Source organism: Lithobates pipiens, unplaced genomic scaffold (assembly GCF_037356315.1).
Source record: "Lithobates pipiens isolate NorthernLeopardFrog02 unplaced genomic scaffold, aLitPip1_a1.2 Scaffold_19, whole genome shotgun sequence".
NCBI classification, from domain to species: Eukaryota; Metazoa; Chordata; class Amphibia; order Anura; family Ranidae; genus Lithobates; species Lithobates pipiens.
The window spans coordinates 405,151,675-405,171,922 of record NW_027507764.1 but is presented as its reverse complement, the minus strand read 5'-3'; the positions used below and the strand labels follow the sequence as shown (position 1 = coordinate 405,171,922).

The following is a 20,248-nucleotide window of genomic DNA, read 5'->3' as shown; positions in this document are numbered from 1 at the left end:
TCGGGGAAGGAGGGTGGTGAGGACCCCCAGCCCAGTACGAGTTCAGGGGCAGGGGGGGGCTCCTCACTGGCCCTATGGAACAGATACGGGATCCTTTCCTCCTCGGACTCCGAGGAGGATTGATTTTTTAGAAATGTAAAATAGAGAGGAACGTAAAATTCAATCACTAAGGATGGCGGTACCCGCTCCAATACGCCTTGCGACCATTAATGTCGCAAGTGTGCGTTCTGCGGCGGCTAGATTTTCAGCCTTTGATTTTCTCGGCCGGGTTGAAGCCGACATTTTGTTTTTGCAAGAGACCTGGCTGGCATCTGTGGCAGAGATGCACCTAGCGAAGAGGGAGTGGAGACATGGGCCCTCCCTCTGGTCTCTTGCGGCTGAGCCCTGCAGTGGTGTTGCGGTCCTTTTTAAGACCGGTTCGGTGGCTTGTCGACGAGTGATTGAATTGGAAATCGGTAGGTGTTTGATTGTGGACGCAGTCGTGAGAGGGGAATCCCTCCGCCTTATCAATTTTTATGGACCTCAGTCCCAGAGGGGGAGGAAGGACCTTCTCACGCTGCTGAAACCATACCTGTTTACATCCCAGCAGGTGGTCTTTGGTGGTGACTTTAACATGGTCACCAGGTCAAAGGACCGGGCAGGCACCTCAGGCCCTCTGGGATATGATAGTATCTTTTTGAATAGAATAGTGAGGGAAGCTGGGTTGGTGGATGTGCACGTTCGCCACTTCCCCAACCTCACTGGTTTCACATATTCCAGAGGTAGTTGTAGGAGTAGGTTAGATAGGTTTTTTTTGAAGGGGGACTCGTCCTTTGCAGCTCCTGCGCTGCATGCGGTTGAGTTCTCTGATCACCGTATGGTGTCGGTCACTCTGAATGTGGCGGACACCCCTCAGAAAGGGAGGGGCCTGTGGCGACTAAACGGGTCGCTACTTGAGGACCCTGAAATCAGATCGGCCTATGAGGACTTCTTTTTAGAACAAGCCTCGCTCCTTGAGAGCGGCTGCTCCCGCCAGGAATGGTGGGAAGTGGTGAAGAAGAGGTCGGAGGGCTTCTTCCGGGAAGTCTCGGGCCGTCGGGCAGCATCCCGGTATCAGGCCTACCAGAAGTTACGCAGGCAGCTAGATCGCTTGGTTTCTGATGGTGGCCCTCAGGACCAGATCTCGGATCTGAAGCTCCAGATGAAGGAGTGTCAGTATGACCGTCTCGCCTCCCTGGTGCTGGAGAGGGATTACGGGAAGTTCACCAACCCAGATCCCTACAAAAGCTGTGGGGACGCGGTGAGTGGGAAGGTCATACATGGACTGAGAGATCCCTCGGGTTCCCTGGTAAGGTCCAAGCCAGGCATCCTGGGGATCATCAGAGCCCATTTTTCAGACATCCTTCGGAAGAAGCCATTGGATCTGAGGAGAGCCAAGGAATTTCTTGACGGGACTCCACTTGAGGTGGGGTCTGACCCCCTAGACTCCTTGGTGGAAGAGATCTCAGTGGCCGAAATTGAGCAGGCTATTGACTCGTTGTCTCTAAAGAAGTCGCCGGGGCCTGATGGGTTCACGGCAGAATTTTATAAAGCCTTTAAGAGCCTTTTGGCTCCTCCTCTGAGGGAGGTGTTCAGTGAGTGTTTGGCATCTGGCCTGCTCCCTCCCTCGATGAGAAGGTCGGCCTTGATCCTTCTGTCCAAGGGGAAGGATCCGTCCGTGGTTGAGAATTGGCGTCCTATCGCCCTTCTCTCCACGGATAGAAAGATTCTGGCAAAGATTTTGTTTACACGTATGTCTGCTGTTGCGGGCAAGCTGCTGTCTGCCTCCCAGCACTGCACAGTTCCCGGCCGTAGCACCTTTAGTGCAGTCCTTAACGTCCGGGAGGCTGTGGAGAGGTGCAGGGCAACGGGTGATGGGCGGTATCTGCTGGCATTAGATCAAGCGAAAGCTTTTGATCGGGTAGACCACGAGTACCTCTGGCTTCTCCTGGGTAGATACGGCCTGCCTGATCGATTTATTGATTGGCTCAGGACTTTGTACAGAGGGGCCGAGAGCTTCCCTCTGGTCAATGGTTGGGTGGGTCCTACCTTTCCGGTGGACTCTGGTGTTAGGCAGGGCTGTCCGCTGAGTCCCCTGCTCTATGTCTTTGCAGTCGACCCCTTCGTAAGAAGGCTAGACTGTGGGCAGCTGAGGGGGGTCCTGATGGAGCCCGGCAGTGGCCCGGATAAGGCGGTGAAGGTGGTGGCCTACGCGGACGACGTCTCGGTGGTGGTGGCTAGCCGAGAGGAGGCCCATTTTGTGGAAACACAGATTGGAGGCTACTCCGAGGCGTCTGGTTCGTTGGTCAACTGGGACAAGAGTGAAGCTCTCTGGTTGGGAAGGGAGGGTGAGCAGTTTGCCCTCCCGGACGTTTTTCCCCCGCCCCGACCAGAAGTTAAGATCTTAGGCATTTATTTCGGCCAGGGTGATTATCCCAAGCTAAATTGGGAGCGCAGGTTGGTAAGTGCCACCCAGAAAGTCAACGCCTGGAAAGGCTGGAAGCTGTCGTTGAGGGAAAGGGTGAGCCTGGTTAAAACCTATTTGCTTCCTGAGTTCCTCTATGTCAGCTACGCATGTCTGTTGCCAGAGTCACTCTATGCGCGGGTCTGCGGTCTGTTTTTTCTGCTTTTGTGGGGAAACAGACTGAACCTGATAAAAAGGGAGGTCACGTATCGACGGAGAGGGGAGGGCGGTTTGGACATGATCAACCCCACGGTTTTCTTTACTGTGGTGTTCCTGAAGTTCAATCTGCAATCCATTTTTGTGGACGAGCCCTCTCTGTGGGAACGTTCATGTAAGAATTGGTTCCTGGTGTTCCTGAGCAGGTGGGAGGGGGGCGGTCGCCCGGGTGACCTTCGGAGGTCCCACGGGTACCTCCCCGCCTATGTCCCAACCGCCCTGAAGGTACTAAGGCGGTGGAGGATAACGGCCTTAGAGGTAGGCTCCCTGGGCCGGCGTGAGCTGTACCAGAGGGTCATGGCTTCGGACGTTTTGAGACCACTAGCCTTAAGGGACTGTCCAGACAGGGTTCTCAGGGAGGGACTAGCCCTCCTGAATTCCAAGAGAATTCCTGCCAAGTTCTGGGATCTCGCATGGAGGGCGTTCCACGGACGACTCTATGTGAGATCGAACTTGAAGTACCGGAGCCCAGAGGACAGAGGCTGTCCTCGCCCTGAGTGTGGTGGGGTGCTAGAGACCATGGACCACTTTTTGGTCGAGTGCCCCTTCAACTTGGGGGTTCTGGGGGAGGTTGGAGATGCCATTGGCTATCCCCGTCTCCAGGCCCTTGCCTATCCTGAGAGGGTGTACGGTGACTTCAGAGCCCGGAGGGGTTTTGTGTTATCATCACTGTATTTAGTTAGTGTCATATGCCTTTACTACACTTGGCACGCTCGGTGTTTAGTGTCCACTAGGGGCAAGTTCCTGCCCATGCATGAGGTGGCGGGTGATATCGTTCGGGAATTGGGTAAGGTGAGGTTTCTTGAGGGGGAAAGAATGGGTAGGGAAAGGTGTGCTAGGTTGTGGAGAGGGTTCTCTTTCCGGCCACCTTGATGATCTCCCCCTTCTTTTCCTTAGGTGGAGGTCTGTCTATCCTTTCACCCCCTTTTTTTAGCTTTTGGGCAACTTAATTTTAAAAACATGGTATGCACCGTCAGTTTCGTTACGTTCCTGCCTATAGGGGGTATGTAATATAAATGTACATAGTTAGAATAATGATTGGAAATTGTTTGAATAGGTTTTTTTTTTTTTTTTTTTTTTATTAGTCCAGATGATCATGGGACTAAGGGTCATCCGATATGGGCGATATGGGCAGTTTGAATAGATCCTGTCTATCTAAAAGCATTTGTACAAGTTGTTCTTTTGTTCTTTTTTGCTCAAGTATGAGTCTTTCTTAAGTTCTTGATTATGTAAATCAGTAGCAGTTTTATTTTAATAAAAATTTCCACCTATATAGCTAACTATATTGCTTGTTTTAAATAGAGCTTGCAGTCAGTGTTAGGAGATTGTGCGGGCTGTCTCGGCGTGCTCTGAACCCAGTATACACCGCTATATCCACCTACATAGCTCTTCTCTATTTGAGCCATCTGCCATCTGCAGGAGTTAGTGGAAGTTGTGTGTGCCTCCAGCACAATATACACTACCCAATTGCTGGTTTTACCAACTCCCTTCAGGCCATTACCATGTCTGGAAGGCCAGCAAGGAGAGGCAGACAGGCGCGAGCCAATAAAAGAGGGCAAGCAGGCTCTGTGTCTAGAGACAACAGTGCTGGTCGTGGATGCGGTGCATCGTCATCATCAGCACGTGGCCATGGGACATGCTTGTCCTTCTTTCCGGCAGCTGGACATGTTGAGCCGCAACATGCCAACGACTTGGTAGAGTGGATGACCAAGCCCTCTTCATCCTCCTCATCCTCTCTCACCCAGGCTCAGGATACTAGCAAAGCAGCTGCCAACGCATCGTCTTCCCTCCTCTCAATGTCATCATCAGTGACTCCTTCCCTAGACCCACCACGTCCTCCTGAGGAGTCTCCTGAACTCTTTGAGCACAGTGTTGGGTACATGCTCCAGGAGGATGTCCAGTGTTTTGTAGGCTCTGATGATGATACTCAGGAAGGAAGTAGCGTGAATGCAGAGAGAGGGGATGCTCAAGAAGGACAGCAATCTGGCAGTCATGTTCGACAAGCTGCAGCATACTGCCAGGTTTGCTCCAGCGATGGAGGGAGGGGATGATGAGGGCACTGACTCCATGTGGGTGCCTGGTAGGAGAGATGAGGAGGTGGAGGAGGAGGCACATGTCCAACGAGGCATGATGCCCTCCGGGGGCCAGCTTAGGGGCAGCACACCGACTGAATCACACCGCAGAGCTCCGCCTGTGCAGGGCGCTGCCTCTGCGCGTTATTCTAAAAGTTCTTTGGTGTGGGCCTTTTTTGAGACGAGTGCATCAGATCGCACCGCTGCTATTTGCAACATATGTCTCAAGCGTATCTCGCGTGGCCAAAACATCAGCCGCTTGGGCACCACATGCTTGACCAGACATATGTTGACCTGCCATGCAGCTCGTTGGCAAGCGTACCTCAAAGACCCACACCAAAGAACAAAGCGGACCTCTCCTTGCTCCTCATCAGCTGGGATCTCCAACCCCACTAGACCTTCAGTCCTCTCTGAAACCTGCTCTGAGAGGAATGAAGGTGTACAATTAGGTGTGTCACAGCCAAGTGCTTCTGGGCACTCTGCTAGCAGTACACCCACGTCCAATTATAGCAGGCAAATGTCCCTGCCCCAGCTGCTGGACCGGAAAGAAGTTCACTCCCAGCCATCCACATGCCCAGCGGTTGAATGCTAGCTTGGCTAAATTGCTAGCACTTCCACTTCTGCCTTTTCAGTTGGTAGACTCGGCCCCCTTCCGTGAGTTTGTACAATGTGCGGTTCCTCAGTGGCAGGTCCCCAAACGCCACTTTTTCTCACGGAAGGCGATTCTGGCTCTCTACCAGCATGTGGAAGGCAATGTCCTTGCCTCGCTGGACAGGTCGGTCAGCGGTAAGGTGCATATTACAGCTGACTCGTGGTCCAGCAGGCATGGACAGGGACGTTACCTGTCTTTGACGGCCCATTGGGTCACTCTTCTGGCAGCTGGGAAGGATGCAGGACAAGGTGCAGTAGTGTTGGAGGTTGTTCCGACACCAAGCCTCCAAAATGCTACTATTGGTTGTGACACACCTCTCTCCTCCACCCCCTCCTCTTCTTCTTCCTCCATGGCCTCTTCCAGTGCTCTGTCCTCAGAACCAGCGGTGCTCCGTAGGCGTTCCAGGGGCTACGCAAGTACGCAGGCAAAACGATGCCATGCCGTGCTTGCGCTGGTTTGTTTGGGGGACAGGAGCCACACTGGGGCGGATGTTTTATCAGCTCTGCAGGGGCAGGCCGAGAGGTGGTTGACGCCACGCCAGCTTAAGCCAGGAATGGTGGTTTGCGACAATGGCACCAACCTCCTCTCCGCCCTCCGACAGGGACAACTGACCCATGTTTCCTGTGTAGCTCACGTCCTTAACCTGGTGGTGCAGCGGTTCTTGGGCAGGTACCCGGGCTTACAGGATGTCCTGAAGCAGGCCAGGAAAGTCTGTGTGCATTTCCGCCGATCATTTAATGCCTGTGCTCGGCTGGCTGAGCTCCAAAAGGAGTTGAACCTGCCCAAGAACCGCCTTATATGTGACATGCCCACCAGGTGGAACTCAACATTGGCCATGCTGCAGCGGCTGCACATGCAGCAGAGGGCCATCAATGAGTACCTGTGTGACTACGGCACCAGGACAGGGTCAGGGGAGCTCGGTTTTTTCTCACCACGCCAGTGGGGCATGGTCAGAGATGCATGCACTGTCCTGTCACCGTTTGAGGAGGCCACAAGGATGGTGAGCAGTGACAGTGCATGCATCAGTGACACTGTACCTCTTGTCCACCTCTTGGAGCATACGCTGCGTGGAATAATGGACAGGGCACTTGAGGCAGAACAGAGGCAGGAAGAGGAGGACTTCCTTGCCTCTCAAGGCCCCCTTTATCCAGACAGTGTTCAGAGGATGAGGAGGAGGAGGATGATTGTGTCAGCATGGAGGTGGAGGCTGGCACTCAGCATCAGCAGCAGTCTTGTATGGATGATTTACAGTCCCAAGAAACCCGTGGACTTGTACGTGGCTGGGAGGAGGTAGCTGCGGATCATGTTGTCCTTAGTGACCCAGAGGACTCCGGAACGAATGCCTCAGCTAACCTATGTTGCATGGCCTCCCTGATCCTGCAAAGCCTGCGGAAGGATCCTTGTATTCTTCGGATCAAGGAGAGGGACCATTACTGGCTGGCCACTCTCCTTAATCCACGGTACAAGGGTAAGGTTGCCGACCTTACCTTGCCGTCGCAGAGGGAGCAGAGGATGAGACATCTCCGGGAGGCCTTGCAGAAAGGTCTGTGCAACGCGTTTCCAGAGACTGGGAGGTTACAAACTCCTGGTCCTGGACAACGTGTTGCTGAGGCATCGGTCAGAAGAAGCGGTGGAGAAGGTGGCCATCTGACCGATGCTTTCAGGCAATTTTTTAGTCCGCAGCCCCAAGGTATGATCGGTTCCAGCAACCATCGGCAGCGTTTGATTTACATGGTGCAGGAATACCTAGGGGCAAGGTCAGACTTGGACACCTTTCCCACCGAAAATCCTCTGGCTTACTGGGTCTTGAGGATGGATCACTGGCCAGAGCTTGCACAGTATGCAATTGAGCTACTGGCCTGTCCTGCATCCAGCGTTCTTTCGGAACGCACCTTCAGTGCTGCTGGTGGCTTTGTTACCGATCACAGTTGATCGACTGACCTTCATCAAGATGAATCAGTCTTGGATCACCCACAGCTACCATGCACCTGAAGCTGATGTAAATGAATAATTTTTTTAGAAATATCACATCCCTTCAAGCCTATGCTGATGCTGAGTAACTGTCCTGTTATGTTGATTGTCTATCCTCTTCCTCCTCCGCTGATATGTTGGAAGAACATTTTTGGTTCTGGGTGATGCCACCAGCCCAATTTTTCTGCCCCTGTTTAACATGGGCGTTTAATTACAATTTCTTATGCAATGTTTTGCAGCAGGGCTCATTCCTGCACTACAACTAGAGTATATGGGAGAGCTTGCAGTGTCGTGCCACCAGCACCAGTGCCTAAGTCCCAATTTTTCTGCCCCTGTTTAACAGGGACATGTAATTACAATTCTTGATATAATATTTCACAGGAGGGCCTGTTCCTGTGCCTACCCAGAGTAACTTTGAGGACTTATAGTGTTGTGGCACCAGCACCACAACCACCAAAGGTCAATTTTTCTACCACTGTTCAACAATGGCATGTAATTACAATTCTTGATATAATCGTTCACAGCAGGGCGCTCCAGCGCCCACCAAGAGTCACTTTGAGGGCTTACAATGTTGTGGCAACACCAACACCTTGTTCCGCCATTTCTGCAGAGCATATAGGGCAGGCCCTACTTTCAAACATCCAACTTACAAACATCTACTACTGCAAACGGAAGGAGACAACAGCAAGTAAGATGAAAAAAGTTGGACGGCAAAACAAATTATACAGGGGTGATAACCCTTCCCTATGTTTTCCAAAAAGCTTAAAAATCGTTTTTTGACTGGAGCTACACTTTAAAAATGTACCAGTTGAAAATTACAAACAGATTCAACTTAACACAACAAATCTACACAGTCCCTGTCTTGTTTGCTCCGCCTGTATACTGCTGTTCTGAGTATATAGGGCCTGGGGGCCACACGCATCTCCTTTTTTAAAAATGGGTACGGGGTTCCCCTTAATATCCGTACAAGACCCAAAGGGGCTGGTAATGGGCAGGGAGGGCTACCCATGCCCTTTTGCTCAATGATTTTCAACCATATTGCAGGAACCAGATATAACATTAAAACCGCAAGCAGTTTAAAATGACGTTATTTCCGTTAAATGTCATTTTGTGCAGGGACTGTTCTAAACACGGGAAACACGTGGCACTTCACAGGCATACTATAGACACCCCCCAGGCACGATATTTAAAGGAATATTTCACTTTTTTTTCACTTTAATCGTCATTAAAATCAGTGCTCCCGCCAAAACGGCCATTTTTAAAACTTTTTTTTGCATTGACCCATGTCCCCTGGGGCAGAAGCCATGTCCCCAAACCCTTTTTAGGATAGTATCTTGCATATTAGCCGTTAAAATTAGCACTTTTCATTTTCGAACGTTCGAGTCCCATAGACTTCAATGGGGTTCTAACGTTCGTACAAATTTGGGGTCCGTTCGAAAGTTCTGGTGCGAACCGAACCTGGGGGGTGTTCGGCTCATCCCTACTGACTAGTCTCCCAGTTCCTGCCGCTGAAAAACATCTCACCACCATGCTTCACTGCAGGGAAAGTATTTGCCTGGGGATGAGTGGTACCTGGTTTCAAGATGGCCTAAATGGCAAGATATGACGCTTGCCATTTAGGCCAAAGAGTTCAATCCTTATTTCATCAGCTCCTGGTGGGCTATCATGTGTCTTTTACTGAGGGGTGGCTTCCATCTGGGCACTTTACCATACAGGCCTGTTTAATGGAGTGCTGCAGAGATGGTTGTTCTTCTTGAAGGTTCTTTTTTCTCCACAGAGAAAAGCTGGAGCTCTGTCAGAGTGGTTCTTAGTCACCTCCCCACTAAGGACCTTCTCCCCCAATCATTCAGCTTGGCCAGGTGGCCCACTCTAGGAAGAGTTCTGGTGGTTCCAAATGTCTTCCATTTATGGAAGATGGAGGGCACTGTGCTCATTGGGATCTTCAATGTTGCAGAAATGTTTCTGTACCCTTCCCCAGATCTGTGCCTCAATACAATCCTGTCAATTCCTTTTTTCCTTTTATTTTGGCGTAATATTTTATCGATGTATATTTAAGTCTTTCACCTGATGTAATACTCGGTTCTTATATTTACAGTGCAGCTATTTTGCTTTAGCTGCTTTGTATTTTCTTGTCTCACTCCCTGTCTCCAATAGTAACATTAAATTCCCTGTTACTGGCAGTCTGCAAGCTGAAGGCTAATGGCTCAGCTATGTATTCTGTGTTTTTCTTCCCCCTCTCACTTTCCTCCCTCTTCCACCCTTCTGGCTCTATGCAGCAGCTCGGGGTTCTCCTCCCATGTTCCTCCCATTCCTGCCCTTTTGGCTTCATAAGCCCATCACTTCCCTTCACTGTCCATGCATTTGAAAATGCCACTTCCCTGCAGTCCACAGTCTGAGCAAAAAAAATGTTAAACATTGGGGCTAATTTACTAAATGAGATGTGAATTTAAATTAAAATACATTGTGTGAATATTCACTTCAATTATTCTGTAATGTTTACATGACTTAAAGTGTTACTAAACCCAGAACCTGCATTCACTATGTCTGGTCTGCCACAGAACACAGAACGTGGAAATGCAATTATTTTAGTAAATATAAACAGATGAATACCCTTTCTCATCAGCAGTATATAGCAGCCTGGTGACTTGTATCAGTTCCTAGTAAAGCTTGAAGCAGGAGTTTTCAATCTCCCCTGATCCTGTCAGGGAAATGACCAAAGAACTGGCCATCTTGCCAACACCCATCATGTCCACATCCGGCACGCTCCTGTGCATATTGGCGTACGCAGATGCACAGCTGTCCAAATGGGCATACACAGATGAGCGATGACGCTAATGGGCTTGCGCTGATGCGCGACATCGCTAACGGGCGTACGCAGATACGCGATGCTGCCTCCTGGCCTATATAAACCTGCTCCCCCATGTTCCTTGCGCTCCTGCATTCTGATCTTAGACTTCCCGTTACCGACTCGGCTTCCACTACCCGCTTATCCTGTCTTCCCAGTTTGACCCCTGGTTTGTGTCCTGATCTGTTTCTGCCTGCTCCACTTTTTGATACTGGGTTGGCTCAACGACTCTGCTTCTGCCTGTCTTACCAATTACCGACCCCGGCTTGTTCCTGTATTACTGCCTGAACTCCAAGCCTGCTATTGACTGATCTTGCTGTGTATGACCCCTGGCCTGGCTTCTGATACTCCTTCTGGATCACCCAACTGCCTGCCGCTGCTGGGTCTCCACAAGCACACCTGCCATACAGAGCATCTCGCTTGTTCCAGTTGCCCCACAGTGATCAAGCCTTCAACCAAGGCCACTGGCAAACCATGCTTTTCTGGACACTGCATTCCCTGTTTTACCTTCAGGGTTGCACTCTCTCAGCACATTGGCCTCCACCGGACTCCTGACAGATCCTCTGTCTGAACAGTCCTGTGCTGATCACATGCTCTCTCCCAAGACAAAAAAAAACCTCTCTAGCAATACACACCAAACTTAGCATGTGCAGCCCATCCCCTGGTTCTGTAAAAATAAGGGTATTTTTTGGAGACAATGAAAGAAGTGAAAGAAGAGGAGGATCAGAGAGACTGGATAAAACAGCCTTTATACACAATGCAAAGGATTAACCCCTTAGGTTCCACAGTAAGTATAACAAGCATGCTATACTGCTTATACAGACTGATTTTACTGTTGTGGGTTTAGTAACACTTTAAGTAAACAGACATTTTCTCTTCTTGATTGGATGTAAATATTCACAAAATGTATTGTGTGATGTTCTCAACCCCTTTAGTTTATCCCCCACATTGAATCACTCTCAGCTAAACACTGTTGTTAACCCTTTTTTTTGCTTCCTTTCTCATGACACAACCCTCTGGAATTCAATAGCTGCTAGTCTTTATGATTTGGGTCAGCCAATAGAAAAAACATATAACTTCAGAAATTCTGTCAGGGTTGGGCTTTTAGCAGCTCTCTTCTTGGTGCTCAGGTTGCTCAGCTGTCAGTTAATTGTCAGCACTCATTGTTTCCACAGTGGCTCATCTGGTTATCATTACAAACTTGTCAGTCCCACCTACAGCCAGCCCCTTCTGGCTATTTAAACTGCCTTGTTCATTCCTTTTGTGCCTTCGCCTGGTCAACATATCTGTAGTGTCTCTGCTGTGTTCCTGTAAAAGACTTTGCCTGACTGATGTCCCTTCTGGTTCCTGATCCTGTTCTTCTGCCTCCAACTACATGGCTTTCTGGTTTCCTGATTACCGGCCTGTCTGACTACCCATTTTGTCTTCTGATTCCTGGCTTATATTTTGACTACATTTATTGACCTGTACCATTTTTACCATTACATTAAAGGTGTAATTTTTACTGGATTTTCTGTCTCAGTCTGATTCATGGTTCCTGACACAATCCAAGTAGACTGAACAGAGTGGAGAGTAGATAAAACATCTTTTACCATAAATGTTAACCTTGGGCATGGCTCTCTCTTGTCTCCCACCACTCCTTTTTGGTCAGTGAGGGCATCTAACATATGGAAGGACTAATAGACAGGTGGAAAGAGTGAGATCAAGCTTGACTTCTACAGGAAAAATCAGAATTTTCACAAAGTTTAATTTGCTTGCATCTCTGCATCCACAGAGACTCTCTTACCTATTTGTCCAAAATGTTATTTATTTTTTACAATTTCCTAGCTGGGTTTCTCAGCAGCTATTTTTATTCAGCTAATAAAATTAGCAGTGCAGTAAAGTATGCAGTTAAATTAATTACACATTTTACAAGTGTTTAAGATTCATGATCTGTTTGGTAATTGATACCAGAATGGAGTCTGTATAGTGCAACATCAAGAAACAACAATACTCAATAATGCGTTTAACTTACCTGGCATAAAAATCATTGGGTGGAATTATCTCCTGAAAAAACTGCAACTGGTAAAGATACAGTCCAATCAAGTGCCCTGCACTGAATATGGCCATTAATACACATAGACAGCTGAATATCAGCGGATCAAATACTCGGCAACAGGACCACCATGTGCATAACCCCAAAAATACAAAGAAATACACAGCTGAGGTTAAAGAAGGCAACATCATGCCTGTAAGAAAAAAAAAGAGAGAAAGGTCAAAGATTACATTAATATTTAGTGGAGTTACATAACAGCCAAAACCACCCAAACCTGCTGAGATTTCTGCTGCAAAAATGTAACTAACTGAAATCATATCATGTGACTATTATAGTGCACAGCACAGCTGTATGTTTTTAAACAATATGAACTAGGTAGATTATATAAAATCGGTTGCTTAAAAATGTACCACATCCATATCCAAATCAATCCTACCTACTTGGAGATCTCTAGTTCTCTTTGAAGACACTACATCTAGTGGGTCTTGGAACAACTAGTGTGTCTCCACCTCCTCCTTTGGGATTTTCCATCATACTCTGCTAGTTCTATACTGATCCCAAAATTCCTAGGGCATTATGTAAGTCATGCATGGGTGTCTCCTTGTATGTGCACATGTGTATACACATACACATGTGTATGTGTATGTGTAGTAATGATATAATGATTTGATTGTTTTGTTATTAATTGTTAAAACATTATGTTGTATTGACTGTGCATATTTTCTCAGTTAGATCACTCACCCCTACATTCAAGAGCAAAGGGTCCTGCGGAAGCAACTAAAGCAGAGCAAAGGGTCCTGAGGAAGCAACTAAAGCGAAGTGCATCGACTTCTCTTCTCTTGGTTTTATCGTTTTTAGGGTTTACCACAAAAATCAAGTTACATACATGTGTAAGATTGGTCTTCCAACATATAGGGGACCATAAATACTTGTGTTCTTTCTTTAAAAATATGTAATTTTAATCATAATAATTTTTTATAAACTTTTTATATTCATTGAGTTCACACAGATCTTCCATTAAGAGTAAATGCCTTGAGATTCATACATGGAGAAGAGTCTACCTGAGCAGACGTTGCTGTAGTGCACTAGCCCACCCCAGTCCCTTTTGTTATCAGTAGCTCGTTGATAGCTATCAATTGTTGCCTATAATTGATATTTAATGCAGACCTAAATTTCAGTAGAATGTTTTAAAATGTACATTTACATTTTCACTGAATTTAACTACATTTTTGTTGCACATATTGTTGTATAAGTACCTAAAAATAACAAGTATAGGCTTCCCTAACAACCTTGCTAAGACAATAATAAGAGACTGTGCACACCGAGGGCACTTTTCTATACAATGACTAAGGCCGCGTACACACGGGCGGACTGTTCGCCCAACTTTGTTCGTCAAACAGTACGACAAACAGTCCGCTCAAAATTAGCATGAGCGGACTTGACCACACACGATGAACGAACAGTCCGCTGAAAGCGTGCGCGATGACGTGAACGGCACGTACGACGGGACTAGAAAAACGACGTCCTATACACTGCAATGCAACCTTCGCCGTGTAAATTCTTTCTGAGCATGCGCGAGACTTAGTTTGTCGAACAAGCCTACACACGAGCGGACTGTCCGCTCAAACCAAGTTTCAGCGGACTGTCTTACGGGAATTCCGAAAAACTTTGTTCGTCAGACTGTCCGCTGAAACTGTCCGCTGAAGCCCACACACGAGCGGACTGTCCGCTGAAACACTGTTCAGCGGACAAAGTTGGGCGAACAGCCCGCCCGTGTGTACGCGGCCTACGTCATACACGCTTTCAAGGTAAATAAGTCTACTGCAAAGCACCAACCTGTTATACCAAGTAAAATGGTAACTACTACTTTTCCAGCGGTGGCTATAATGTTGCCAATAAATTCTTTAAGCTTTGAGGCTAATGAGGCGACTTTGCGAAGAATTTTTATCCTAGTGCTTTCTTCTGCCCCTTCATTCACATCATCTTCTCCATCAAAATCTTCTTCATACATTAATGCATCGTCCATGTCTATCTTCCCTGCTTCTGTCTAAATACAAAACAAAATACCATATGAAAGAGAGACAATTGTATGGTTTTAGCAAACATGTATTTTCTAGTTATTTTCCTATTTACCATAAAGTAATGTTTGATATCACTTTCACATTTAACATGCCTGTTCTTTCATTGTTTTTGTTTGTTTTTTTTACTGTATGACATGTGGTTGTTTGGCTATTATGCTAACTTGTTGGCTTCAGTACTTTCTGAGTCATTGACTTGGAACAAGTATGAAGAGCAGGAGTTTTGATTTTTCTCCAACTTGATCTGCAAACCTTTCAAGACCTGTGATTAATAAAGGTACTAAATCAGCAAGGTAGCATAATAGCCAGGCAACTAGCATTTTCATAAGATAGACCAACCTTTTTTAGCTCCATATTCCTTTAATGACAGGCGGGGCAAACAAAGAGCAAAATTGCTGCAAGTGGCCTACCCCTCATGCAGACAATAAGGCCCCTTTCTCACGTGCGGACCGTATGTCCGTATTTCAGCCAACATTGTCGGATGAAATACGGACATACATGCATCCTTATGGGATAGCAGGTGTCAGCGGATGTTCATCCGCTGACACCTGATATCATCCGTCTCCGCTATGGTCCGATTCTGCAGACGGAGGAAAATCCTATTTTTCTATCTGTTTGCAGAGCAGATCGGATGAACACGGATAGACGGTCCGTGTTCATCCGATCCCCCATAGAGGAGAGTGGAGATCTAACAGGGTGGTCCTTTCACAGTGTGCAGGGACCGCCCTGTCATCCACCGGCTCAGCAGGGATCAACAGAGCGATCCGCGCTGAGCAAGCGGATGTTCACGGGGTGGATGATCATGGATCCGTCCCATGTGAAAGGGGCTTATGGAGGTATAGAGACTGGGCTGTAGAGATACCCACCCTGTGCAGTTAGAGTTAAATTCATTGATATCCCACTAAACTGTGCCTGCACTCTGTCAGATATATAACCTAACGTTGCTACTGACCACCAATGTAAGGCCCCTTTCACACTGGGGCGGGAGCGGCGTCGGCGGTAAAGCGCCGCTATTTTTAGCGGCGCTTTACTGTCGTTTTAGCGGCGGTCTGCGGGCTCTAGCGGGGTGGTTTTAACCCCCGCTAGCAGCCGAAAAAGGGTTAAAACCACCCGCAAAGCGCCGCTTTGCCGGCAGTATTGCCGCGCTGTCCCATTGATTTCAATGGGTAGGAGCAGTTTAGGAGCGGTGAATACACCGCTCCTTCACCGCTCCAAAGATGCGGCTAGCAGGACTTTTTTCACTGTCCTGCCAGCGCACCGCTTCAGTGTGAAAGCCCTCCGGCTTTCACACTGGAGTGACAGGGGCTGGTTTTTTTCAGGCGCTACACAGGCGCTATTTTTAGCGCTGTAACGCCTGAATACCGCCCCAGTGTGAAAGCAGCCTAAAGGTACACTTCACCACTGACCACCAATGTAAGGAGGCACTTGAGCACTGACCATCAATGAAAGTGGACACTCCACAACTGAGCAAGATTATAAGTCTCACCACACCGACTATCAATGCAAGGGTGCACATAACCACTGACCAATATTGTCAGAAGGCATTACATTGGCCACCAATACAATGTCAACTTTTATAATGACCACCAATGTTAGAAGGAACTTCTACACTGACCACCAGTGTAAATGGGGTACATGGCACAGACCATGTAAATGGCACAGACCATCAATTTGCAGGGGACATTTTAACACTGACTGTAGCTGTCTGTGTACATATATAATTAAAATTTAACATAGATTATATATATATATATATATATATATATATATATATATATATATATATATATATATATATATACACACACAATGGGGTGATTTACTAAAACTGGTGGCTGGTGGACACAAAATCTGGTGTAGCTATGCATAGAAACCAATGAGATTCTAGAATTTATTGTTGAAGCTTAATTGAGCAACCTGAAGTTAGAAGCTGATTCACCAGATACTGTGTGCACCAGTTTTAGTAAATCTCCCCCAGTAGAATGTCGATTATAGAATTATAAATTATTTATATCACCCTGATCTATTTTACTTAGTTAAAACACATTGAAAATACTACAGAAAGCCAACCACATACTATTCTTTTTTTTGGATGACATGATCATAGTTCCTTACATTCTCCATAATGACATCCCTAGTGATTTGATATTCCTTTGTTGTTAAATATGCTTAAAAAACATAACTCTATATTTCCATGGTGTAGTCCTACATTTAATAGTAGATTGATGAGATGATCTCACATCTGCTTGCACAAAGTGTTTATGTCTATCTATGAAAAAGCTAAGAGGCTTCATTGCATATTACATGTAAATGTCAAAGCAGCAATAAATGTAAGACAGGAAAAGAGCAGTGCCTGCACAGCAGCTGTTACCGCCACTATCAGAATGGGGCCAGAAACGCTATTAGTCATCACTGGATTATTTTGTTAACATTCAGCTTTTAACTCATCAGATAGAGTATAAACACCAAAGCAAGGAAATGCCATCATTTCTGCATGAAGAATCTTCTCAGCTGTAATAATCCTCGGCACCCCCCCGACACAAAGCCTCAATGGTAATATTTGGGAAGATAAGCTTTCTTGTCCCTAGCACAGCCTGGTATCCCTGGCTAGAAATAAATTAACCACTCCATACATTCCATTCATATAAAACAATACATAATAGTAAATGGGTAAAATGGTCTTGCATGTAATAATAGAAGAATGTTTTTTGTTAAAAAATTGACTTGTGTAGTTAAACATATGGTATTTGACTCTGTGATAAACAAGAATCTGAACTGGCAAATCTACATTTCATCTGCTATCTAGAACTTGCACTCCATCCAGCGTGTACATTCATAGCCAAAGATACTTTTTTAGTAAAACAAAGAGAAATGTGCAAATTGAAATAAACCACAGCATTCAGGCTCAATTCATCCTTCACTAACCTGAACTCAGGAATATGAAATGTGATAAGGTTAATGTACTTTGTACATTTTCATTGCTGCTTGTACTGCTTTACTGAGTAAGGGTTCCTGCACATTAACATTTTCAGGCATAAAATACGCATTTTGCAATGCCCAGGCAGCCGCAGGTGGGGCACACTGAGGGACATAGAAGTGAATGGCTGGATGCCCCTGTACTAGGCATACTATAGCGAACTCCAGTGCAATGGGCATTTACCCACACGGGCATGCACAGGTGTTTCTCCATTCAGGGCCGTGCCACCACACCCCCACAGATGTCAGATTGGGAGCAGTGAATGTCCATGCAGCCCGTGGTACCCCAAGTGACATCAATGTGACTGCCTGTACATGGATGCAAGAAATGCCTGTGCACCCCCATGCAGGCAAACATGGTTTTTACATGGGCGTACGCTGTAGTAAGGCCTGTGTAAACTAAGCCTAAATAGTGATGCTTCTGGGCGTGCACTTACAATCTATTTTTCCAAATGCAGAAGGGAAAATACATTGTACCTGCACATTCGAGTAAACATTGATGCACGGAAGTATCCCTACGTGCAGCTCTTCCTTGGCAAAACACTATATTTTGTACGCTAGATGTATTTTCTGCCTGAAAATGTGCATGTAGCTCAAAGCTGCACATGCAACTACACATGTTGATAGATCAAACAAGAGAACAAATAAATGATATGGGAAAAAAAATTTAGGAAGCTGATTGGTAGACAACACAGTCCACACAGGCAAGTTGTTCAACTTTAAGACAATTTGATAAATAAAACTTAGGGGTTGATTTACTAAAACTGGAGAGTGCAAAATCTGGTGCAGCTCTGCATAGAAACCAATCAGATCCCAGTTTGTTTGGTCAAAACTGAACTGAACAAGATGAAGGTAAAATTGATTGGTTAACATGCACAGTATATGTTGATCACCCCCCTGCTCCCAGCCTGTTGCTGGATAGTCAAGTAGTAGAGGCAGACTGATGAGTTTATCCTTCTGCACACTCTTCTGTTCTATTTTTCATTCTGCGTGTTCCTTGTCAGCACATGTGCATGCAGTACACCTAATTGGCTGCTAATACTGCCTTCCCACTCCAGGTTGAGTGTTGCTGTACAGGAACCGGATACCAAATCAAATTCACGCAGAGTAGGAAAGGACTAGAAAAAAACCATCATAGGACTGATCAGCAGAGGAGCCCGTTAACATATCTGTAGGGATGCTGCCAGGGATGGGTTTTTCCTAGACATTTCCTACTCAAAAAGTTCAACACCTGCCCGAAAACTTAATAGAGAATCCAGGATTGGGATCCCTGTAGCATGGGGGTTCACCTCATCTATTCTGCATGGGAACAGAGAGGTTGATTTACGAAAGGAAAATAGAATGTGCACTTTGCAAAGTGCAGTTGCCCTCTGCAAGTGCAGTTGCTCCAGAGCTTAGTAAATGAGACAAAGCTCTAGAGCAAAACATTGCAAAGCGCACAGTATTTATCCCTTTAGTAAATCAACCCCAGAGTTTTTTCCACCTGCACATAGGAAGGTTGCATGTCTCTACCCCACAGGGTGACTGAGGCCTCTGCAGATGTAAGTAATTTACATTTTTTTTATTTTTGTCCTGTGGTCAGACCTGCTGAGCAAATCACCATATTTAAGTCAGATAACTATAATATAAGGGCGCCTCCGTTTCCCACTTTTCTTTTATCGGTGGATACCACGAGCTGCCTGAGGGGCTGAAAACTAGGGATGAGCCCGATGTTCGAAGTCGAATGTAAGTTTGAAAGCCACAGAACACCCTTTAAAAGTCTATGGGAGAAACCAAAAGTGCAAATTTTAAAGGTTTATATGCTTGGTATTGTCATAAAAAGTGTTTGGGCAGGGTTCAGGGTTCCCCTTAAAAATGGTGCAGGGTTCCCCTTAATATCCATACCAGACCTGAAGGGCCTGGTATGGAATTTGGGGGGACTCCCACGAAGTTTAATTTTTAAATTTTGGTTCGGGGTTCCCCTTAATATTCATACCAGACCCAAAGGGCCTGGTATGGATTTTTAGGGGGACCCCCATGCCTTTTTTCAATGACTTTTATCTGTATTGTCGAGACCCAACAATTCATTATAGCCATGAGTAGTTTTAAATGACTTTTTTTCCTTCAGAAATGTAAATTTGTGCAGGGACTGTTCTAAACATGGGAAAAATGTGCCACAGCATTATTAAAATCCCTGCTCCCGAAAAAATGTCAGTTTTTAAAACTTTTTTTTGCACTGACACATGTCCCCTGAGGCAGGATCCAGGTCTCCAAACACTTTTTATGAAAATAACTTGCATATTAACCCTTAAAATTAGCACTTTAGATTTTTCACGTTCATATCCCATAGATTTTAATGCTCTTCTGCTGTGTACTAAACCGGGGGAAGTTTGGCTCATCCCTACTGAAAACCAGTCCCCCGTGACCAAACCCCTTGGACTCTCATGGACCACAACTTCATAGATTGATATCAATTCAGCCACTGACACTAGCTGAATTAAAAAAAAACAATATACCATGATTTTTAGATTTTTTTAAAGTATACATACCTGCATCTATTAGCCCTTGTACACAGAGTCGGAGATTCCGTCAACAAAATCCGTCGGATTTTGTCCGACGAATTTTGTCTGAAACTGTTGCATACATACGGTCAGACAAAGTTGTCGGAAAATCCGACGTGATGACGTTATTTTGTTACGACGGGACTACGTTCATGCTAGTAGCCAATAGCTTTGGTGTAGGAATTTGACCTGAGCATGCGTGGCACTTTGTCTGATCGGAATTCTCTACACATGATCGGAGTATGTCCGATCGGAGCATTTTGTCGGAAAATTTTACCAACAAGTTGGAAAACTTGGTCCGTCGGATACTCCGACGGAAACAGTCCGATGTAGACCACACACAGTCAGAATATCCGACAAAACGGCCGGTGGGACACATTC

General features: G+C 46.3%; 1 protein-coding gene across 7 annotated transcripts in view; it reads right to left on the bottom strand.

The window, feature by feature from the left end:
• Positions 1 to 20,248, bottom strand: part of PIEZO2 (piezo type mechanosensitive ion channel component 2) — a 503,501-nt gene that overhangs the window by 165,916 nt on the left and 317,337 nt on the right. For all 7 annotated transcript variants that reach the window (XM_077492436.1, XM_077492435.1, XM_077492439.1 and 4 more), the window contains exons 6-7: positions 14,110 to 14,320; positions 12,253 to 12,466 (exon numbers count right to left, since the gene is read on the bottom strand). In XM_077492436.1, the coding sequence (XP_077348562.1) occupies positions 12,253 to 12,466; positions 14,110 to 14,320 (425 nt within the window). The remainder of the gene's footprint in view (positions 1 to 12,252; positions 12,467 to 14,109; positions 14,321 to 20,248) is intronic.